The sequence below is a fragment of the Gobio gobio genome (assembly GCF_949357685.1).
Source record: "Gobio gobio genome assembly, chromosome: 6".
In the NCBI taxonomy this organism is placed as follows: Eukaryota; Metazoa; Chordata; class Actinopteri; order Cypriniformes; family Gobionidae; genus Gobio; species Gobio gobio.
In genome coordinates, this window is record NC_137102.1 from 13,769,286 (window position 1) to 13,793,409 (window position 24,124).

General features: G+C 37.5%; 4 protein-coding genes across 5 annotated transcripts in view; 3 read left to right on the forward strand and 1 right to left on the reverse strand.

Annotated features, from left to right (window-relative positions):
• rreb1b (ras responsive element binding protein 1b) overlaps nucleotides 1-3,502 on the forward strand; it is a 41,543-nt gene extending 38,041 nt beyond the window's left edge. For both annotated transcript variants that reach the window (XM_079820090.1, XM_079820089.1), the window contains exon 13: nucleotides 452-3,502. In XM_079820090.1, the coding sequence (XP_079676216.1) occupies nucleotides 452-966 (515 nt within the window). In that variant the 3' untranslated portion in view covers nucleotides 967-3,502. The remainder of the gene's footprint in view (nucleotides 1-451) is intronic.
• A 403-nt stretch (nucleotides 3,503-3,905) lies between these two features.
• Nucleotides 3,906-12,839, forward strand: riok1 (RIO kinase 1 (yeast)). Its single transcript, XM_079820098.1, has 17 exons — nucleotides 3,906-4,116; nucleotides 4,357-4,576; nucleotides 4,730-4,820; nucleotides 6,752-6,821; nucleotides 7,175-7,217; nucleotides 7,314-7,406; nucleotides 7,554-7,666; nucleotides 7,761-7,841; nucleotides 7,933-8,019; nucleotides 8,140-8,277; nucleotides 8,369-8,472; nucleotides 8,550-8,656; nucleotides 8,792-8,857; nucleotides 10,505-10,624; nucleotides 10,709-10,762; nucleotides 11,013-11,168; nucleotides 11,252-12,839. Exons 1-17 carry the CDS (start codon nucleotides 4,064-4,066, stop codon nucleotides 11,360-11,362), a joined length of 1,707 nt encoding a protein of 568 aa, XP_079676224.1. The 5' UTR covers nucleotides 3,906-4,063; the 3' UTR covers nucleotides 11,363-12,839.
• Nucleotides 12,840-14,166: 1,327 nt separating this feature from the next.
• On the reverse strand, nucleotides 14,167-17,268 carry nebl (nebulette; the record flags this gene model as incomplete). The annotated part of the gene is given in 8 exon segments (XM_079820119.1): nucleotides 14,167-14,343; nucleotides 14,473-14,591; nucleotides 14,692-14,695; nucleotides 14,698-14,904; nucleotides 15,914-16,021; nucleotides 16,603-16,687; nucleotides 16,844-16,938; nucleotides 17,066-17,268. Coding segments are annotated over 8 exon segments (864 nt in total). The 5' UTR covers nucleotides 17,135-17,268.
• A 2,158-nt stretch (nucleotides 17,269-19,426) lies between these two features.
• pip4k2ab (phosphatidylinositol-5-phosphate 4-kinase, type II, alpha b) overlaps nucleotides 19,427-24,124 on the forward strand; it is a 30,144-nt gene continuing 25,446 nt past the window's right edge. Inside the window, exon 1 of the mRNA XM_079820105.1 lies at nucleotides 19,427-20,274. Coding sequence (XP_079676231.1) covers nucleotides 20,134-20,274 — 141 coding nt within the window. The 5' untranslated portion in view covers nucleotides 19,427-20,133. The remainder of the gene's footprint in view (nucleotides 20,275-24,124) is intronic.

A 24,124-nucleotide genomic window follows, 5' to 3' on the forward strand; every position in this document is an offset into this window, starting at 1 on the left:
GTATCAAATGTATCAAAACATGAACTTCGGTTCGGACCTTGGTGCGGACTTTCAGGTGTGAAAACGCCCTTAGTTTATATGGAAGACAGCTCTATACAAGCAAATCCTGAGGGGTTGTGTCGTGAATATCTAAATATTTAGCTCTCTTTCAAATCCTCGTCTTCCTCGTAGTCTGTGGATGAATTCGCTGGATTCCACATCACATCACCATATAAATTAAGGCGTAAACACCGACTTCGTGTGCTGCATGCCAACGTCAGTTCAGAACTGTAATCGGTTGCATTTAAAAAATAATAGTCTGAACAGGCAAACAAAAAATCTGAGCAATAAATCAGCAGTACGTAGCCTTATTGTTGTTATTTACTTACTATACTTGCATATAATACCTTCCAATAAAAAGAGACAAATATGAAGTTGATCTAAAACATCTAAAATGACTTTTTTGCTGTAGGTGAACGACCTTATAAGTGCCAAACCTGCCATCGTACCTTCACCCTAAAGCACAGTCTGGTGAGGCATCAGCGTGTCCACCAGAAACCCACGGATGAAAAAGGGACCGACGAGGCAGAAATGAACGAAGAAATGGATGGAGCAAGAGAGGACGGCAGAGTGCTGGAGGGAAAAGATATCAGGTGTTCGTCTGGAAGTGAAAGTGACGCAACAGCTCCCATCCAGAGTGAGAATGAATGTGAGAAAGCAGGAGAGCCCCAAAAAGAAGAGAGCGATGGACACACGGAGGACATTAAGGAGAAGCAGCATCCTGAAGATACATCTATGGAGTTGAGTTCTGCTGAGGAACCTCCCAAAGAACCTCAGCCTGATGGGGCTGAACAGGAGGAGCATCAAACCGAGGAACCGTTAGTTGACTCAGTAGAGACCCAATCAGGCTGTGACCCAGAACCTGCAAAAATCAGTGTCCGTAGCTGTACAGCGGCTCAGGAAATGACAGAGACGCCCGTTCAGTGAAGAGAAAAGTCACTGTGTTGAGTTTGTGCCATAGTTTATGAAGCTTCCACAAATACTAGGAGTTACAAAGCCTGGCCTTTGCTGATATGTGTCTTATAATACAGTGTGCATGAAAGATGCAGACTGGAGAACAGTTTCTGAAAACACAGTGATGCCTTAATGTTTTTCTTTTTTTTCTAAAAATCTGGATCAACACAACTGGACAGTAGCAATTTTAATCCTATTTATATGATTTTTAAAGAATCATATAAATTAGAAGCATTATATCAATCAATTAGAAGCATTTGTATGATGAACAGAAGATTTATGTATCAGCATTAAAATGTATTATTCTTAATTCAATTTCTGTATGTTTTTAGTATCTGTATGGATTTTGTTTGGTTTCTTTTCTTTTTCTTTTTTTCTGAAGAGCTGAAGTGCCTGACTTATTTTCATTATCAAGATTGGCTGAATGCATTTTGGATGAAATTGCTGTTTAGCTCTGTAATTTTTATTTTGGGTGATCATCGGCCAATCAGTTTCTTGGCAATATTTGCCTATTATATGTATATTATCCTCCATCTTTGTGCCTCATTGACAAATGATGCAGACAACGTGTATAAATGGCTGGAAGTCTTGAAACAGCGCCTTCTGGTGGCGTAGAGTGTGAAGTATTGTGCATCAGTGAGAAGAGTGCTTCTGAGAATCACATGTGTTGAATGAGTACATTTGATGTATCTTTAAAGTGTGATTTCTGTTTGCCTTTTTGGGTTTTGTGTTTGTACTGGAAATCTCGCTAGGATTCACTTTGACTTCAACACTGGTGTTCACACTAAAATTCAAACTTTTTTATGCAAACTTTGTTAAAGAATGTAAAAAATTACATACCGGTTTATGTAGAGGGGATATAAATCTTCCCTAGAAAAACAAAAACAAAACAATTCATACAGTTTTACACTAGTTGTTGCAGAGAGTGACACCTGATGCCCACACAACACGTCATTTGAGATTCAGTGGATTTGACTAAAGTCTTCGCAGTGGCAAAGTGTTTACAAGTATGTTTTCGTTCATTTTGACAGCTGCGAGCCTTTGGATTTAAAGCCAACTTAAGAAACATTGTAAATTAACTGGTCTTTATATTTGTTGAAACACATTTTCTTTTTTTATTTCTTTGTGTGTGTGTGCGCTCGCGTGTGTGTGTGTAATGATGTTTGTACTTGTAAATGTATACAAGTGCATGAGGGTGTGCACAGCTATATGGACAGAAAACACTGAACATTTTATGCAGGTATTTATTGATCAGTCTAAAGCATGTGGTTGTAATTTTGAAAAGCCATGTAGAATCCATTTTGTGCAGCGAGGAGAATCTAAAAGATGAATGTTGTTGAACTTCTTTGAGATTGTGAGGTTCTCTACATTTTTGGATGCTTTGTACATTAGGATGCTTTGGATAATTGCATCTTTTGTGTGTCTTTTTGTTTGTCAGCTAATGAAAACTTCAACCAATTCAACTATACGTTTATTTGAGTATAATTTGATGGGTTTGACATTGTAATTATAAAAAATATTGATTTTGCATGTTAATCTAATTTGAATTTCTCATTTATTCTCTTTCTCAGGGGCTTTTCCTAATCAGCATTTTTCTATGTAATCTATCTGATGTAAAAAACTCGAGATCTGTTCATTACACTACAGTTAAGAGTGCTCACAGTATGTATAGGCTTCATTGTGCCAAACCTTTTCTGCAAGCAATTGTAATGTCGTCATCATCAGTGAACATGTTTGTCAGATTTGATTGCAAGGATCTGTCAGATCAATTCAGATGGAGGCAACTCTTTAATTTTGCTGTTCAACCCTGCAAAGCGAATCAATCATCCAATCAAAAGGCTAAATGTACACTAAGAAAGAGTGAGAAATTAAGTTCTGTCAACTTTTTCTTTTCTCAATTAAAACTTAAAACAGTCAAAAAAGTTTCCACATTTAATTTGATTTAACCCTTGAGCGGTCTTCGGTCATTTCTGACAGGAGAATTTTACATTTTGAATTGTTAAAAATCACAGCTTCATCGGAATGGTACGAAACTTGGTGACTTGGAATGTGAACAAAAAAAATTGAGGGCATGATTCGAACAGGCTAAGTGGTTGTAAAAAATTAATCACACTCATGGTCTTCGGTCAAAAATGACCAACCATAGGAAATGAATGGGAAATTTACAAAAATACAGAGTATTCTTGTGTGCACAATCTGCAAATTGGCCACAATACACTGAAAAAAAAGTACAGGGCAGTGAAGGGATGACACTATAAAACATCAAGAATGTGATATAGACATATCCACTCACACACCTATGAACCACTGTGTCTGTAACACAGCAAAGTTTTGAGAATATGTGAAATCTGTTTAATAATTCCGTCATAATTCAGAAAAAGCTCACAGCAGTGAAGGGGTGATACTCTAATCAATTTTTTTTTTTAAAAAGCTCACCGCCGTGAGGTGGTGTCACAGGGTGATTGAATTAATTGCATGTTTATATTAAATTTTGAATTAAAAAATGGGTAACAAAATGCTTCCTTGTGTTCTCTTTGTAACACAATGTTCAGGTTTGAATGCAATCATAATGCATAAACTAACACTTCAAATTTCTAACAAAAAAAAATCTAAAACTTGACAAAAAGTAGTCTTTGAAATTGTTTAAATATATATTTAAATCTTCCACGTTCCACCTATAAAAAAATATGTATGTCTAAAAACTTTGTTAATTGCTTATTTTAAACAAAGATGTAGTTGCCACCATTGTTACATTTTTTTTTTTAATGCTCTAGAAATCACCCAAAACACCCTAGCAACATCCCATATCTTTATGAAGTACAATAGGCTAATTTTAACCAACGAAGACTTGTATTGAAATCCAGTGTAATATTTGGCGTTACGGTATCTCTGTGAGCCTTCTCAGCACCCTTACCCACGTTGCAGGAAGTGAGTGTGCTCATGTGCTGTTGGTGTGTTAGCGTGTATTGACAGTAGTCGGTCAATTCCCTGACATTTTATTTTGTTGAGATATATTTAAAGGATTTAGGCGAACTTCCCTTTTTCCTACAACTAAAATTAGATCACCGCGATGTATCAGGTTACTGTACCGGGGCAGTTTGATGACGCCAACGAAACGGGAAGGTTTGAAACTTGATTCACTTTAATTGATAGAGACAGTCAATAGACTAATATATTTACATGTATTGTGTTCATGCTTTATATGACAGAGCAGTGAATGATACAATAATAATTGACCCTATATTATCAAAATATCTTATGTCATGTTTTGAGAATCTTTGAAACGGGTCATCTTTCAGAGGGGCAAACTGGAATTAATGACACTGCTTTGGTAACGTGATGGCAATGTGTGGTATTTTACAGTGAGTCTGAAGTCAATCGTATCCCTGACAAGCCCTCGCTGGAGAACAAACTCGATGAAGTTACTTTACAATCCTTTGAAAATGACCAGCAAGGTGAAAACGAGGAGGACTATGACTACGATGATGATGAAGAGGACGATGATTGGGATGATTGGAATGATTCGGGAGGAAGAGACTTTACAAAGCGCTACACTGCAATGAGAACTGGGACTAATCCACAGGTATTCATTTTTTGAAAGATGATGGCTGGACTTCACAATGCCACAGAATCCCACTGTTGACCAAAAAAAAAAACTGTTTTTAGCAATGTGTTTCGATTAAATGACAGTATGTTGAATTATTTGCATGTTCTCTGTTTTTGTTTTTTGCTCCAGGCTAACCGTCAAAGTTCCAATAATAAGTCCATAAACATGTCCACTCCATCAGACAAGGTCCTGAGGAAATTTGAAAACAAAATAAACCTTGGTAAGCTTATTTTAACTACAGGTGCTGGTCATATAATTAGAATATCATCAAAAAGTTGATTTATTTCACTAATTCCATTAAAAAAGTGAAACTTGTATATTATATTCATTACACACAGACTGATATATTTCAAATGTTTATTTCTTTTAATTTTGATTATAACTGACAACTAAGAAAAATCCCAAATTCAGTATCTCAGAAAATTAGAATATTACTTATGACCAATACAAAGAAAGGATTTTTAGAAATCTTGGTCAACTGAAAAGTATGAGCATGTACAGCACTCAATACTTAGTTGGGGCTCCTTTTGCCTGAATTACTGCAGCAATGCGGCGTGGCATGGAGTCGATCAGTCTGTGGCACTGCTCAGGTGTTATGAGAGCCCAGGTTGCTCTGATAGTGGCCTTCAGCTCTTCTGCATTGTTGGGTCTGGCATATCGCATCTTCCTCTTCACAATACCCCATAGATTTTATATGGGGTTAAGGTTAGGCGAGTTTGCTGGCCAATTAAGAACAGGGATACCATGGTCCTTAAACCAGGTACTGGTTGCTTTGGCACTGTGTGCAGGTGCCAAGTCCTGTTGAAAAATGAAATCTGCATCTCAATAAAAGTTGGTCAGCAGCAGGAAGCATGAAGTGCTCTAAAACTTTCTGGTATTCGGCTGCGTTGACCTTGGATCTCAGAAAACACAGTGGACCAACACCAGCAGATGACATGGCACCCCAAACCATCACTGACTGTGGAAACTTTACACTGGACCTCAAGCAACGTGGATTGTGTGCCTCTCCTCTCTTCCTCCAGACTCTGGGACCCTGATTTCCAAAGAAAATGCTAAATTTACTTTCATCAGAGAACATAACTTTGGACCACTCAGCAGCAGTCCAGTCCTCTTTGTCTTTAGCCCAGGCGAGACGCTTCTGACGCTGTCTGTTGTTCAAGAGTGGCTTGACACAAGGAATACGACAGCTGAAACCCATGTCTTGCATACGTCTGTGCGTAGTGGTTCCTGAAGCACTGACTCCAGCTGCAGTCCACTCTTTGTGAATCTCCCCCACATTTTTTAATGGGTTTTGTTTCACAATCCTCTCCAGGGTGCGGTTATCCCTATTTCTTGTACACTTTTTTTCTACCACATCTTTTCCTTCCCTTCGCCTCTCTTTTAATGTGCTTGGACACAGAGCTCCGTGAACAGCCAGCCTCTTTTGCAATGACTTTTGTGTCTTGCCCTCCTTCTGCAAGGTGTCAATGGTCGTCTTTTGGACAACTGTCAAGTCAGCAGTCATACCCATGATTGTGTAGCCTACAGCAGTGGTTCCCAACCACGTTCCTGGAGGACCCCCAACAGTGCACATTTTGGATGTGTCCTTTGTCTGACACACCCACATCAGGTCTTGGAGTAGCTACTAATGAGCTGATGACCTGAATCAGGTGTGTTTGATTGAGGAGACATGCAAAATGTGCACTGTTGGGGGTCCTCCAGGAACGTGGTTGGGAACCACTGGCCTACAGAACTAGACTGAGAGACCATTTAAAGGCCTTTGCAGGTGTTTTGAGTTAATTAGCTGATTAGAGTGTGGCACCAGGTGTCTTCAATAGTGAACCTTTTCACAATATTCTAATTTTCTGAGATACTGAATTTGGGATTTTCCTTAGTTGTCAGTTATAATCATCAAAATTAAAAGAAATAAACATTTGAAATCTATCACTCTGTGTATAATGAATGAATACAATATAATATACAAGTTTCACTTTTTGAATAGAATTGGTGAAATTAATCAACTTTTTGATGATATTCTAATTATATGACCAGCACCTGTACAAATGAATTTAGGAAAACGAGAAGAAAATAACTGTGTGTACTACAGATGTATTTATAGAAAAAAATAGATTCATTTTTATTCTTTGTTTGAATGAATTGTCTGTTTTACAGATAAACTGCGCTATGCTGATTCTGTGATCAATAAAGTCACTGGGATGCAAAAGCAGAGGGAAGCAGACACGTATGTAATCATAACCTCAGATCAGTGTGTTATTTAAGTATTTATTTACTATTATACTATTTTTTTATATTTTAAATTGCCTTTTATTTTTGTATGTTGTTTTGTCAGATTTATAGTAATTTTATGTGCCTTTGTAATTTTATTACTTTTTTGAAATATTTCTATTTATCTTAAATGTATTTATTTTTTATTTAGTTTTAGTTATTTTAGTATTTTAACATACATTTATTTTATTTAAATTTTTCAAATAATGTTAATATTTTAATTCAGCCTTATTTAAATGAGCAAAAATATTTTAGTTTACTTTTTAGTTAACAATGATAACATTTATCTCTGATATTATTTCCATTCAGGTTTCGAGTTAAGGACAAATCAGACAGAGCTACAGTTGAACAGGTATGTTTTCTTAAGCTTCACATGTGATGAATTGACTTGAACTGCAGTGTTGTATTTGATGCACTTATCACTGTGATATTTTAATGTGACTGACAGGTTTTGGATCCCCGTACACGTATGATTCTGTTCAAAATGCTCAGCAGAGGCGTCATTTCTGAGATCAATGGCTGTATCAGCACAGGCAAAGAGGCAAGTTTGTTTGTCTGAATGGAATAAAAAGATCTATTGCTTTATTTGATACACGGGTGCTTGTGTCTGCGTCAGTCATTTTACTAAGAACTGTTTTTGTGTTCTATTTTTTTATTTTTTATTTCTCCTCTGCGTTTTGTACTGCAGGCCAATGTCTATCATGCAACTACTGCTAAAGGAGAAAACAGAGCCATTAAAATCTACAAAACGTCAATTCTACTATTCAAAGACCGAGATAAATATGTCAGTGGGGAGTTCAGGTAAGACAGATGTCTTTGTTCAGGGCCTTAGTCTATTGAGCCACATTGATGTGTGCCATTGAAAAGTGAATTTCTATGTTAAAATACATTTTAGGTTCCGCCATGGCTATTGCAAGGGCAATCCAAGAAAAATGGTGCGCACTTGGGCCGAGAAGGAAATGAGAAACTTGATCAGGTTAGCATTATTATGCCTTTTCTTTTTATCTTTCATGAACCTATGTTATGATGTTGGTTTTTGTCTCTGATGTGAGTGCTTTTATATCAAGACTACAGACTGCACAGATTCCAAGTCCAGAGCCCATCATGTTGCGGAGCCACGTCCTCGTCATGACCTTCATCGGTCGAGATGACATGTATATAGGCATTTACAGATACACCAATACTTTTCAGTGACTACTGACCATGGCATTGTTTCAAAGTTTTCAACTTTTCCTCAGGCTTTTTTCAAGCGATCTTGTTTGTGTGTTTCTCAGGCCTGCCCCTCTACTGAAGAATGCTGTCCTTTCTGAATCCAAAGCCCGGGAACTCTACTTGCAGATCATCCAGAACATGAGAATAATGTACAATGAAGCTCGTCTGGTCCACGCTGACCTTAGCGAGTTCAATATCCTGTAAGCTAACTTTATATTCTGCACCCATGGTTTCCAAGCATCAGGTAATGTTTGTTTGTTCATTTGTACATGGTTGTGTTCTGCTGTGTAGGTATTGTAACGGAGATGCTTATATTATCGACGTCTCTCAGTCTGTTGAGCACGATCACCCTCATGCTCTGGAGTTTCTTCGCAAAGATTGCAGCAATGTCAACGGTAAGCATGTTAGCAAATATATTATTAATATCAACAAATATCTTTTTAGATTTTAATTAATTTGTGTACTCCCTCAGACTTTTTCCAAAAACATAATGTAGCCGTTATGACTGTGCGTGAGCTGTTTGAGTTTGTCACGGACCCCTCCATCACATGTGACAACATTAATCAGTACCTGGACAAGGTCAGTTATCGTTCTCATCAGTCTTTTACATCGTTTCTGTCTCTCCCGACTTTTGTAGAATCTCATCAAGCTGGATCTATTTGTGTGCATCTAAAGTTGTAGTTTGACTGTATTATGTTTGTGGTTTATCTGCAGGCCATGGAGATAGCATCTGATAGAACTGCAGAGGAAAGGTCCAATCAGGACAAAGTTGATGACGAGGTGCACTTATTTTTAACCATTCCTAACATTTCCAGAGTTTCCATAGTCATGGAAAAAAAGTCACATTTTTAAATTGTGATTTGCAGGCCTGGAAAAGTGATTGAAATGGTTGGCAATGTACAATTTCATTGAAACGTCTTTCTGAAGGTTTTTTTCTGGTTTTGCCCTGCATATTTTTTATTGGCTGGATATTGCTCTTTGTGAGTTCTTGTGTAGGGTAAAAGCCGGTGTTGAACTAAAACTATTTAAAATAATTTTAATTAATTTAAATAAAACAGATAAAATGTAAATATTCAATGAAATGCTTCACTAGAAAAATGTACACTTAAAAAAACTACACAAACAAAAATGAGAAATGTTAATTTGGCAAATAACTGAAGTAAGTTTAGGTTTAAGTACCTGAAAGTAAAAATCTAATTAAAGCTGCAGTCTGTAGTTTTTCCTCTTTGTCGACATCTCTGTTAAAAATCTGCAATTGCAGTTATTCGCGGAATTATCAACTTGACGTGAATTGTGCTTCGGCATGGCACAGCGCGGAGGAATCCAATGTTTTGAGGATATTGTGCGGCTGTCAGTCACCGAAAATAATTGATATTTACCATAATGCACATAGCAAAACGAGAAAGGCACAACCAAGAAAACTCTGTAACTGTATGAATTAAGTGAACAAGTGTGCTACTTTTACATAATTTAACCATTGAAATGTCTTAACGTTACCTGTCCAGCAGAAAAAAAGCTGTCTCTGCGTCCGTTATGAACCCCTTTCAAACGCGGAGCTCACGCCACCTTTCAAAAGCCCTTTTTATCCTTGGTTTCGCATGGGGCCCGGTTGCAGTCTCTAAACATTTTTTTTTTTTTTTTTTTTTTAGCCACTCTGAAAGTCCGAAGTCTTTTGCATTTTACAACGGGTGAATATCCAGGTGTCACTGGTGATTGTCGTTTGAAACTTTCTGGATCCGCCATCGAATTGATAAGTTTAATAATATCAAGTGCTGTGAGAAAAGGCTATAAATCTCCACCTCCGACAATATAGCCTACTAGCCGCAGCCGGGACACCTTCTTTATGTGGACAGATATGACGCAAAGACATGCTTGAATTTCCCGTGGAAATCCACAAGTACCACTGGAATTAAAAACATTATTACAAGCTTACTGTTGTAAATTGAGCTAAGGTAAGCAGATAGTTTTGAACACTGGCTGGTTATGTACTTGCTCAAATTTATTTTGTAAATGTTTAACCCAAAAAAGTTACGTACTGCAGCTTTAAATTAAAATGGACTAAATTACAGTTCAAATTAAAACTTAAAAAGAAAGCTAAGTCAATATATTACAAATACTATAATGGTATGTAAATAATACTAAAATAACTCTGGTAAAAGCTTGCTAATATTGTAATCTAACTGTATATTCTAATATCTAATATTTATAAAAAATACCAGTCTGTCCATTAATGCTTGTACTGAAGACGTTTGGTAAATAAGTATCATTGTTTGAATGCCAAGGATTCATATAAATGCAATCACTATAAAATATATATTTTTTTAAAACCCATATTCAATAAAGTAAACATGAAACTAGAAAGTCATGAAAATGAATTGGTGTGAGAACCCTGTCTAACAACTCGCATGTGGATGTGTCTCAAAACAGGTGTTTAAGAGAGCCTATATCCCACGCACACTCAATGATGTCACCCACTATGAGAGGGATGTGGACACGATGTTGAGGAAAAAGGAGGAGAATTCTTCTGAAGATACACACTCTGAAAATGTACGTCTCACTGTCCTAAATAAACAATGGACAAATGGTGTGAGAATTGATAAAAGTGGTTGAAATGAAGCTTTTCCATTACAGATCCTATACCAGACAGTGACAGGCCTCAGGAAGGACCTTTCTGGTGTGCAAACGGTGAGTTTGGTTTTAAAAAGACCATTTGGTATATTAAAGATTAAGCGTAAGGTTTAAGACACCTTAATGTGCCAAGACTTTGTTTTCGCTATTAATGCACCCACTAATTCTCTTTGGAGTTTTCTTTGCCTACATGGCATGTGGGAGGATTAAGGCAGAGAATATAAACAACAGCCGTCGCCAAACTCAAACGTCATGACAATGAGAAATCAGATTAAAAAGGCTGTTGCTGAATTTATTTATTTGGCAGGTACCGTCAATACTGGAAGACTCCACAAAAGATGAGGGTTCAAGCTCTGAGGAGGAGGAGGAGGATGAGGATGATGAAGATGAAGAGGAGAAATCAGAAGGGGAAGAGACACAGGAAGGTGGCAACCTCAGCGAGGAAGCACAACTGGACAGAAAGGTACCTACTGGGAACAGAAAATGCCGCACAGATGAATTGTGTTTGGTGGTTAAAGAATAAGTTGGTATTTTTGTCTCTTTCAGGAAAGAAAGAAATTGGTTAAAGAAGCTCAGAGGGAGAAAAGAAAATCTAAAGTTCCAAAGCATGTGAAAAAGCGTAAGGAGAAGGCTGTCAAAATGAAGAAAGGCAGATGAATGCGGTTCAGATGAAGGTGAACTGAGGTTACAGCAGAAATGCTGCATGACTAATGGACCAGTATTGAAGCTGGGAACTTTTTACTGACGAAATGTCGGTCCTTTACCAGTTACAAACATCTGATGTCAGCGTCATGTGTAAATGTTTTTGAAACGTTTATTAAAAGTATTCTTACAATTTCCTCTGATCATACTGCTTTGAATAATATGTAAAATGTCATGTTTTATTGTAGACTGACAAATCGATTCAATTTTTGCTGTAGTGGAACATTTAATATACATTGTGCAGAACAGTTTACACAAGTATTCATGTTTTCCAAGGCAACATGCTGTTAAAAATAATGCTCTTTCATATTTAAGTGACATTTACATCCTCTTTACATTTTACATACACATCGTCTTTACATCTTGTACATTTAACAATGCATTAATTACGCAACCATTCAAAAGTTCAGGCCGGTAAGATTTTTTTGGTTACACTTTATTTGAGTGACATTGTTACAGTGCAAGTACACAAAATAACTATTAACTACATTTACTACTTACTATAGGGTTATGGTTAGGGTAGCGTTTGGTTTAGGGTTAAGCCGGGCATACACGGTGCGGTTAAAACGTTTTTGCCTGTCGTACGAGCTCGCTGACATTTTTTTTTCCTCTCTGGAGAAATTGCGCGAAATCATTGATGCTCTTATGGCCGTGGCTCGCAGTGGGAGAGGAATTACAAGACGGGCCGAGTACATTATGAGCACCTCCCGATAATTTTTAAACATGTTTAAAAATTCGGGGAGTCGGCCTGATTTTCACCAGCGTGTATAGGCTGTCCCCTATTGCCAAATTATACACAACCACATCACATAGGCTAGGTCGATGAGTATTATTAGGCTGTAGCTTAGTGGCTGCAACCATACAGCATGCACAGTGATGCACTGTCACACACAGATGCTCTCTCTCTAGTTGTTTCTGTTGACAGGAATGGCTGCTGTTCTCTTCTTTTCAACAAATCATTTGCGCACAATTTTTTCTTTCTTTTTTCAATCAAAACTATAGCAGCAACATTGAAAGCTCCAGTCGAAAAAGCTCCATCGAAAGCTCACGTGATTGCTGCCGTCTCGTCGTACAGTACAGCCGTGTATTGCAGGGGTTTTCAAACTTTATTATACCAAGGACCCCCAATATGATTAACCTTTTATGAAGGACCCCCTTCCTAAAATCTATTTATATTTTTTATGTATGAAAAACATTAAAAACTGTTACATAAATAGTGTGACATTATAAATACTACATATTGTTTCCAAACTTAAACTGGCTATATTTAAAGGAATAGTTCATCCAAAATTTTAAAATTATCCCATAATTGACTTACTCTCAAGTCATCTTAGGTGTATATGACATTGTTCTTTCAGACGAATACAATCAGAGTTATATAAAAAAATGTCCTGGCTCTCCCAAGTTTTATAATGGCAATAAATGGCAGCCCAAAATTTGAAGCCCAAAAAAGTCCATCCATCATAAAAGTGCCCCACATGGCTCCGGGGGTTAATAAAGGCCTTCTGAAGTGAATCGACGTGTGTAATAAAAATATAATATTTAAAAATTCTTGAAAGTATGTATACAGCGAGACACATTTAGATATGAAACAGTTAGAATGTTCGTTAGACTTTGGAATTTTCTGGGGACCCCTTAGAACCTTCTGGAGGACCCCAGTTTGAAAACCCCTGGTGTAGTGTACCAGCTGGTTTGATGCGATTTATCAAGTTAACTGACTCGTAACGTGTGCAATATCTCACAACCTTCCGAGTGTACAAACTCGCACAGTGTACGCCCGCCTTTAGTTACTTGTAATTATACATAATTTACTGTTATTACTATAGTAATGTACGTGTAACACGCCATTTAAAAAATATATATTTGAAAGAAGCCTCTCATGCTCATCAAGGCTGCATTTATCTCAAATGTCAAAATGCTGTAAAACAGTAATATTGTGAAATAACAATTTAAAATAACTTTTTTTTATTTTTTTTTATTGAATATATATTTTAAAATTTAATTCGTGATTTTTAGCATCATTACTCCAGTCTCCAGTGTCACATGATCCTTCAGAAATCATTTTAATATGCTAATATGAAACTTTTCTTATTATTATCAATGTTGAAAACAGCTGTGCTGCTTAATATTTGTATGATTTGTTTTTTTTATCAGGACCATAATAAATAGAAAGTTCCAAAGAACAGCATTTATTTGAAAATGGAAATCTTTTGTAACTTAAAGCTGCAGTCTGTAACTTTTTGCGCTCTAGAGGTTAATAAACAGAACTGCATGAGTCTTGTGGAAGAACATTGCAGCCGGAGCTACTTCTCTCTGTTTATGTCTATGGCGAGTCACGCAGGGACTGTGCTCCTCCGCAGCGGTTCCTACCAGACCGGTCTGAAATAGTCCCAATATAAACAATTATTATAAGTGTACCATAATGATTCAGGGAAAGACAAAACACTGTTTTGGAAAAGGGATTCGTGTTGTACATTCTAATTATATATTTTCTGTAAATCTTCAACACAAAAAAAGTTACGGACAGCAGCTTTAAATGGTCTTCTTTTCTTTAAAAAAAATCTTATTGACTTCAAACTTTTGAACAGAGTAACAAAATGACAAATGTAACATTACAAACACTTACAAAGTGGGACAATTATCACTATTATAAACGAGCTGCACCTGTGACTGTTTACAAACATTTGATGCCTATGAACAATTACGATACAGCGTTTCATTTGAGGCTTAGTGTAGGTGTAGAAGCAGATGTAGGACACCTAGCGAATGCCCTCTACGTAGTTGGCAGGCAGCATACCTGATCTCCCCGTCCGCTGTACCGTTCCATACATCCAGCCTTCGTCGATCGGCTGCACATTCTGAATGATGTCACCATCCCGGAATGACACCTCATCGTAATCCTGTGCCATGTAGTCATACAGGGCCCTGTACACAGTCTGGTGACCGAGTTAGTGTGCATCAATAGTAAGTATTTTACATTTACTGAATACATCTTAAATCTAAAACAAACATGAAGCATGGAGTAGTGAGATGCTATATAATATGGCCGACAAATGAGGACTCACCATACTTCTTTGTTGTGACCTCAGCTGCATTGACTTCAGTGAATGCATGCTGGTCTGATGCATGTAGCTGTGCCCATGGCTTTGGCCACTGGGATAGTAGGCACCAGGAAGAACAGGTGCTAAAAAAACAATTATCAGGATGATCTTGATCTTCAACAGTAGATATTTTGAGCGAGTATATTAGTTTTGTTGTCCTTCTCCCTTTTTTTTAGGTTGTACTACCAGGTGTGAGCATCTCACATTAGTGAACTTACCCACAATGACACCAGGTCTTCGATCCATCTCCATGATGCACTGATGAACACCCTTGTGTGTGCTGATCCCCACCGTTTCGTGGTTAGTTGGCATCTGAGGCCGTACCAAGTATGTTCCACGCATTCCCTGAGTGACCCCATGCAAACCTGACACCTCAAAATCCTTCTGATACTTTGCCTGAAAGAATGGAGATATAAGCGTGAGATATAAGCTCATACAAGTGTGATGTTTATACTACCGTTCAATTTTAGGTCAGTAAGATTAAAACTTTTATTCTGCAAGGATGCATTGAATTAATCAAAAGTGACAGACTTTTATAAGTTACAAAAAAGTGTGTTCTCGTGAACTTTCGATTCATCAAAGGATTCTGGAGAAAAAAAAAAAAAGTATAATAGTTCCCACAAAAAAATATTAAGCAGCACAACTGTTTTCAACATTTATAATAAGAATTGTTTGTTGAGCAGAAAATCATCATATTAGAATGATTTTTGAAGGATCATGTGACACTGAAGACTGGAATAATGATGCTGAAAATTCAGCTTTGCATCACAGGAATAAATTACATTTGAAAATATATATAACAATCAGTGCTGTCAAATTGCATCTAATTAATCGCATCCAAAATAAAAGTTTGTGTTTACATTAATATGTGTGTACTGTGTATAATTATTATGTATATATATAAATACACACACATGCATGTATACATTTAAGAAATATTGGTTATATTTGTGTGTGTGTGTGTGCGCAAATATTTCTTAAATGTATAAATGAATGAGTGTGTATTCAAATATATAAATATATATATATATATATATATATATATATATATATATATATATATATATATATATATATAATAATTATACACAGTACACACACATTAATATAAAAAACACAAACTTTTATTTTGGATGCGATTAATCACGATTAATCGATTTGACAGCACTCGTTACAATAGAAAACAATTGTTGTAAATTGTAATATTTCACACTATTCACATTCTATATCAAATAAATGCAGCTTTGTTGAGCATAACTTCTTTCCAAAGCATCACAAAATCTTACGACCCCAAACTTTCAAAAAGATGTATGCTGTTCTAATCATGAATACTTGCGTATCTAGTACACTAATTGATCAAATGTACATAGTTGCGTTTTTCATACGTCTGCATTTTTCAGCATACATTACTGATCTGATCCTGGGCCTTCCTCAGTCTCTGTAGCTCTGGAGTATCCAAGACAAATTTGAGGCCCCGACCCTTGCTCTGTTCAAAATCCTTCCTGTACTTGACCTGTAGAACAAGAAAACCATTCCCTGGTAAAATGGTTAAGCTTTTCTGGGTGATTTTTAAGTGCATTGTGCGGTCGCTAGGGAGTTCTGGATGGTTGCTTTTTTCAGATCCCTAACAATAATAGTAATTGCAGCAGATTAATTGGTAAGGTAAAATGTTATGTATATAAGTACACACAATGCATTTTCACAGCTTGTTGACCAATCCTTCAGAAAAATTAATTCTGTCATAATGCCAGGATTTGGTCGGCCACAGTATGGACTTGGCAGCATCTTTTGTGCTGCCAGGTGGAGAAGCTGAGAGGATCGGCCAGTGCACCACAGAGTAGACATCTGCCTTGCTTTTCTCCATGCTGACCTCAAAGTATCACACCCAGTACCTCCCTGGCAGCCAAAACACTCACATGGGCGTAAATTATTGTCTCATGTTATCCCTTTGAAATATCTCCAACCATATCAACAAATAACATTATCCTATTCCTACCCTAGATATGCCCCTCTTTAGATTTAGAGCAGTATTCTCAAAGTGCAATAATGGGGTTACAATGTACAACACCCCACATAGTGAACAAGTGATCTTACCTGACTTTGGAGCTCGCTTTGCTGTCTCAGCCGTAGGTTCTCAGGGGTGTCTGTCACAATTGTAAAGGTCTGTTTTGGGTAGTGCCTTTTTGGAGAAAGAAGGCGAGTCATTTGGGGCTTTTGAACTCTACCATATTCATATTCTAACCTCTTACTCGTATCAAATACACTTCTCATAAGACATTAAATTACCTGAGAATGTATCTGAACATATAAACTAGTATTTTTGACAATAACATACGCGTTGCAGTAGGGTTTCTTCTCATATCCCTTGTAGTTGTTCATGTTGAGAGTCATTTTACACACTTCACAATGGAAGCATCCTTTGTGCCAATACTGTAAGATATGGGAAGACGGAAACTGCACTTAAAGCTCAATCCAACGATATTTGGTAGATGTTTATGAATACGTTATAGACAAGAACGTATACATTTTCATTTAAAAGCATCGGAAGTAATCATACCTTGTCCAGGCAGTTCACTTTCTCCGTTGCGTAGACAATTTTCCCACAGCGCGCGCAATGAGGGTTCATTTTCAGGCTGTTGCGATGATCCGGGAAAATAGCATAACTTCGATAATCCACCAACTTGTAAAATATCTCAGATGTGTCAGATTTGCTGCAGCGTGCGGTGAGTTTGTGTCGCAGAGCTTTATTAAATTCGCGTGGCTCGTGAGTGTTTATCCGCGCGCGGCTGGTCTCGCAGTGAGGGAACAGGAGCAAAGCGTGAGATTTCACCAAACATCACCCACTGAGACTGTTGGAGGAGCGTGCAAACACTGACCGCTGGGAATTGCCTATTCTCTACACAATGAGCCAAAAATGCAAAACGTGTCTAAATAAAGAGTTGAGCTTGGTAACGTGACATGTTTTATTTCGTCTTAATGGTATTTTGTTAAAGTTCTGACTAAACGTTTTACAAGATCTTTGTAATTGTGTGTCTCTTAGTTTCTCTTGCCACTCATCAAAACTGTCCTAAAGAGCCACGAATAACATCACCTTGGTAATTCTTTATTTACAAGCTGTCGAGTAGCGGTCAGAAGTCGTAGAGAATAATGGCATTAAAATGCCTAAAGAGGGCAGTAGAACACCAGCAGATGCGCCTTAGGAGTCTACATGTTTGACTGTAGATAGACTGGTGATTTGAGACGGTCATTGTCAGTGGGTAGAGTGGGGACGGTTGCAACACTTTTTGCATTTTCTTCAGTTTCTCAGGGACTGTTTTTAATGGAAAGCCCCAATTTGAATACATTAAACCCAAATCTGTCAGCTACCCACCCACACCGCTGTAACATGCGTACATATACAATTTATATTTGAATAGACAAATGTGGCAATTGACCCCATAAGTGGGGACGGTTGCAACATTCATTAAAAAGTAATACAAATAATTCCATTAACATCATATTGCAATTTCTTTATTTTATTTGTACACAGACAGGGTCTTCACCAAGTTAAATTAACTGTAAAGACTAAATGAACTATTTCCAAGTAACCATGTTTTTGGTTAATTGTCTACATTGGGGACTAGTCTGACAGTGTTTACTTAAAAAAGGGGATATAGCCTACCAGCTGGCTATTGAAAGATGTAATTAGTCGCTAGTAATGAACTTTTTAGAGTAACTTACACAATACTGGTTATATAGCTTACATTAATTGTTGTGCATGTTGCAACTGTCCCTATTGACAGACATGATAAAACTTGCTATGCTAGCTTGACACAATAGCCTTGACACATGGTAGCTATGTCTTTAGAAGCTAAGAAAACACTGATTAAAATGATAGAACTTTATAATGCTTCACGCAAACAGTTTAGACAGTTTGACAAAAACTGAGCATGAAAAAAAATAAAAAAATGTAAACTTAGTTTTCAGAAGGAATGTCACATGTGGCTTCTTTCTTCCAGAAAGGCAGAGCATAGTATGAGTATCATGCAATGTTGCAACCGTCACTCTCCTTACTTGTCTTGCAAGTAGACATTAATGTCACATGTCATGGATATATTTTGCTTGGACTATTAAAAACGTAGGCCTAAGTAAAAAAAAAAAAAAATTAAGTGAATTTTCAACTTGAAGGTGTAGGCTACTGCAGTTTTTTTTTATGTTGCATCGTTTTGAACTTAATTACAAATAGCAATGTAAAAATTTCTATCTGCCTTGAGGTTAGTGTCCAATAACAAGATTTGCGCGATAATGTTATTAGTGCTAGGCTGATTAATATGATCTCAACATGTCTGCCCCCATGAGGCAACCTGCTCTATGTAAAATAAAACTTAAGCTACTGATAGTCTTCATCTCATGGGAGTGTACAGCATATTTCTTACAAGTGCTATTTATATAAAATATAGGTCTATAAGAAGAAGGAAAAAAGCGCATTAAATATAGGTTACTAATCTATTTTGATTAACTAACATTTTTTGTGAAAGACCTGTAAAGCTTTATCTGCATAAAAAACAAACTATTCCAGCTATTTCATGCATATACGAGTTTTTAGATACATTTACATTGTAATCATACAATTTAATTATCCACCTACGCTGTCTACGCCGCAGGTGATAGCCTATGGAATTGGTTCGTTTTACGTCCTCGGCGACATCTCTTGTGTGGCCTCGGTTTTGCACAGAATAACCGTGCTAAAGTCTCGTTTAGACGGTCTTATTTTTTTAAATGTTGAAGACTACGCGTGAAAATTGTACATTACCGACCAAGGTCAGTATACTGACCAATGGAAGTACTTGGATGTCATCATGCTGTAGCCGTGTCTACCCAAGAGTGGCGACAGGCCAATAGCAGTACGTGAAACGCAAAATTTATGTGTCAACGTGCTGAGCCAAAGCAGAACTGTCATAAGGCAGTAAAGACTGATCCAGCTGCTGCATATACAGGCGCAGTGAGAGGCTCAGATGCCCGGGCTTCGTCGGAACTTGACTTCAACAGGACAGTGATTGTTTCCTATTAGTATTTTTACCGCATTTTTATAAGTTACGTTCGCATTGAGAGATTCGTAAGGGGTCGAATAACGTTTGTTAACGGGTTTTCGCCACGATTTAAATGAGGCGACACACCTTTTTGAAGAGGGGTGGTGTGAAGTATCTGCGTTCTGAATCTGTGCATATGTTTGCCTTTTCATAAAATGTCACGTTTAGCCTTATGATGGACACGGATGCCATTCATTTGAGCTTCTGGGATGCTTTGCCGGGCGAGCTTAAGATTTAGTTCGCAAAGCCGTGTGTGTGTGTGAATGGGCTGGTAGCGCACACATCCTGCCAACTGTAACCTTCAAGCTAACGTCAATGACAGCTAGCATTTAGCTGGTGGGAGTTGCTGTATAGCGGGATTTCTGAGAGTTTTCATCGTTCGTCATCTGCGCGTTTGCAGAGGGATGCATGAACGCGATGCGTTAAATAACGAAAGGGACACATTGCATGTCGAGATCCGGTGGAGCGCTGCTGATACTGAACAGCTTGTGTCAAGACATCGCCATAGTGCCACGCACAAAGAGGGAATTCATTCATCCGAGCCTAGTCGCTAAACATGGCCTCTGTAGCCAGCAGCCTTGCTGCATCCATCGCCAGCAAAAAAACCAAGAAGAAACATTTCGTGTCTCAGAAGGTGAAGCTGTTTCGAGCCAGCGACCCTCTGCTCAGCGTCCTGATGTGGGGAGTGAACCACTCGGTAAGGGTTAAGTACCTTTTCTTACAGGTTTATAACAGATGCGATGCGCCGTCTGAGCGGATTGAAGGCACGTGTGGCAGTTTTCTTGCGGCTTCTTGATCCCTAGATAGATAACTGTAGCATTGACGTCAGTCTACGAATCTAAACATCAGAAATGCCACACAGCTAGATTTAAACATACAGTTCCGCATTGAAACGAATCCGATGATTAATCTTCTAGAGACAAATGTACCATCAACTATGATGAGATTATCACTCACTGAAACCAAAATCCACCTGTCATCAGACATGACTGAATAAATTGCATGAATAGAATGAAAACAGAAATATATTGTATTACTAGCGCTGTTTGAAGATATTAAACAAACAACTTCTTAAAATTAGAATACAATTATTATTTTCATAAAATGATCTAAAAATCAAATTCAACATTAATTCTGAAGGTCCTCTTTACACATTTAATCGGCTGAGATCAACAGATCACACAGACTTTATATCTTTATTTTTATAATATCAATTCTATATAATTAGATTAGTTACATGTCATTTTATTATAATTTCTCTCATTTTAAGCAGGACCTGGTGCTAAACACAATGGCTGTAATATGTGTGATATGCAGAATGTGATTATTACATTAACACGTTACATGATGGTAGTGTAAATTCAACAGATGGTGCTGAAAATCGGTTTGGAAGCATCCCGTGGTGTCAATTAATTAATTCTTTAACATGAATGTTATATTTGTAAATATTTGTATTACATTTGACACATTATTTTTGTATCTGATGGTGTTGATCCGTAATGGGCAAGAAGCAGGAGATTACAACCAAGCATAGGTGAATAACCGAGGTGATTAATCCAACATGTTTTGTTGAAAATGTAGTGTTCATTTTCAGTGTTTTTGTGGCCTGTTTTGTCCCAGTACTCAAGAATCAATGAAATGATTGTGTCAGCAAGCAAAGCAAGTGTTTGCTCAGATGAGAGGCTTTGGCACAGAGTCGTGGTGCTTGAGGACGCTGAGTGACTATACAGGCTGCAGACAGCATTTAGATCCATGAGCCCTTGTTAGTGCCTAATGTCTGTAAGAAAATCAAAACTACAAGAATGCACTTTCTCTCAGTTACCGGATACAAAGGGATTTCTACATTTGTGTTCCTTATTATTTGAAAAATGTAAAAAAAAGTATTTTGCTATTTGAATCTTGATTCACACAAACTAGGACTAAATATGTGTGTTTAAAAAAAAATCTAAAACAACACGATATGTTTAAAGAGTACTTTTCCTTTGGGAATGAAGATTTCCAGGTATCTGACAAAGCTTTAATTGGTCCTCTGGGAATCTGAACACCGGTGTCTGGGAGCCATGTGGTCTGTCATGATGCACATGCATGGAGATGCATGAAATGATTATTTGTTACCTCTGTGTTGTGTGGAGGTGCAAAATTGCAGTATAATTACACAAATTGAAGTCAAGACATCAAATGCTCATTGTTTTATGCACTCTATAAGCCTCTCAAATACAATTGAAAAGCATCTACATTTCCTGTATTGTCTTGTGAATCGAGGTGAGGAAGATTTAATGTAAAGCATTATCTCAAAACCCCAGAATTATATGGCTTTTGACCGTATAACTCATCACTGATCAAGACCCTAATGTTGGAATCATGTAGAACCTGATATTTAGATCTAGATGAATCATTATCTTTAAACTAACTTGCAACATCCAATGTTTAAGGTCAAACAGTTTCAGGTTGAATTTGAGAATCCAATATCAAAAGAGATTTTATATAGTTTCATTATTGACAGCCACAGTACAAGCGCACCACTTATGGTGAAAGTCTATAGTTTCATCCCATTTTTTTGAAAATATACTTACAAATGTCACACCTCAGAGTATCCTAAGCGGATGGATGTAGGAAAACACAAGCCAGTTTCCCCCTTGAGCATCCCAGTTTTGGAATGGAGAGGTTGTTTGAATGGCCTTTTGATGTATTTTCTCATCAGCCCTAGAGGACGTGCTGTAAAAAGTGAAGATGTGCAGTTTATTTCTACTTGATTTAACATTTAAAAATTCTGTTGCTGTAGCCTAGTGTAGGCTGATTACGTCATATTAAAGTGTTCTATTTTTTTAAATATTACATTTCCCGAGGTGTGTAATAATATAGCTGTTTGTGAATATAAAAGGTCTACAAAGCTTTAAAGATCAAAGTGCACAACAAATAGTTATTGTCTCCTGAAAGATAGAATTGATTCTTAACTGCCGAAACAAGTCGTCAGCAATTCCAGTCTCACTTCCTGTTACATACCTATGTAACTATGTAAAACATTTGCATAATGCGAGCCTATGGTCTTCATTGGCTGCCTGCAAACAACACCTCTACTTTGACCCACCCTCAGACACTGTGGTTGCGTGATTTGTGTTTGGTGTAGGCAGTCATTACTTTGATTGCAATGACCAATAAAATCTTAAGAATCTTAAGTTTCCGCTGAACTGGTTTGGGGGGAAATATCACTCGCTCTAGCTGAGGCCTGGACGAGTTTGATTTGTTATCGACATTAAGAGAAGGCGTTGTTTTCAGCGCTGTAAATTCATGAGGACTCACGCTGGAATTGATACAGAAAAAACGAAGGCCATCGTTACTGTTTGTCACTTGCTGTGTCCGAAATCGCATACAGTATAGTAGGCAGTACATTTGGTTTGAAACTTAATGACTGTTAAAATATGTTCATGTATAATAAAATTCAGACACTACATCCGCCATTGTCGTGTGACCTACCACGGCAGTCGCGTCACTTTACCTCCATTCGCAAATCCTCTCCTGTGGACTCATGGGATAGTAAAGTGTCCATAGTATGCCCACAGAATCTCGCAGGACGTAGAAGGTCATCGGGGTACTTTTTTTCGCGTACTGTTTTATGATTTCTATGAAGTCGAACATAATTTTCGGCTCACATACATTTCACCTAATATGGAAGTAGGCATATTCGGACGTAGCTTGTGTATACAAGCACTGAGAAACCCATTACCAGCTCCCGAGGCTGTTTCGTTTCCGACATCAGAACAAACTGGGCCGTTTGACCAATCAGAGCAGAATCGGATCTTGGAACAAACTGTTTTCAGACTCTGATAAATGTAAATCTATTGTAGGAGACCTCTAAAACTAAATTAGGAATCCTTGAAATATAGCATTATAGGGGCACTTTAAATATAAATGTTGTAGTAAAACTACTAAAAAATATATTTATTGTAAAAGAGTATGGAATGTCTAAAACACTATCCATCTTGGAGTTTTCTTTCAGGCATTTTCTCTCAGCCATTGGGTGTTTGTGTAGAATAGCATCACTAAACCCCAAAATGAATCAGTGCTGCCTGCAGGTTGATGCTCCCGAACATCATTAGCATATTCTTCCCGTCCATCCTTTATGTTTTGCTTTATTGGGGCTAAATGACGAAGAGATCTTTTGACCTCAAAAATGTAGTGTTCAGGAATATCGCCTGTGGGTTTAGCCTATTTTTATCATTTAGGCCAATAGAGCCCCTCCCTTCACCACATATATGCCACACCGTCTTGCGTATGCTTGATGCTCTTCTATGTCTTTCATAGTTCTTTAAGATTCATCTCTTCTCTCACATCTAATCCCCACTCCTCCCCTCTTCTCTCTTTTTTAGATGTTTCATCCTCTCATTCAGCACTGACTCAGATGAGCTTTTTCATGTTGATTACGTAAGAGTCTCGGAGGTATATAACTTAGGTTTGAGGCGAAGGAGATAAAGGCCTCTTCCATTGTGGCAGGAACTTCCCTAATGGCCAGAATGAGAAATTGCCTTAACTAGAGCCTGATCACCCCC

Bases quoted from the DNA above. Each gene is read 5' to 3' on its own strand.
- riok1 (XM_079820098.1), top strand. From the start codon at position 4,064: ATGTATCAGGTTACTGTACCGGGGCAGTTTGATGACGCCAACGAAACG. The intron at 7,842-7,932 runs GTTAGCATTATT...TTTTATATCAAG, and splicing joins GAAATGAGAAACTTGATCAG to ACTACAGACTGCACAGATTC. The intron at 8,020-8,139 runs GTATATAGGCAT...TGTGTTTCTCAG, and splicing joins TTCATCGGTCGAGATGACAT to GCCTGCCCCTCTACTGAAGA.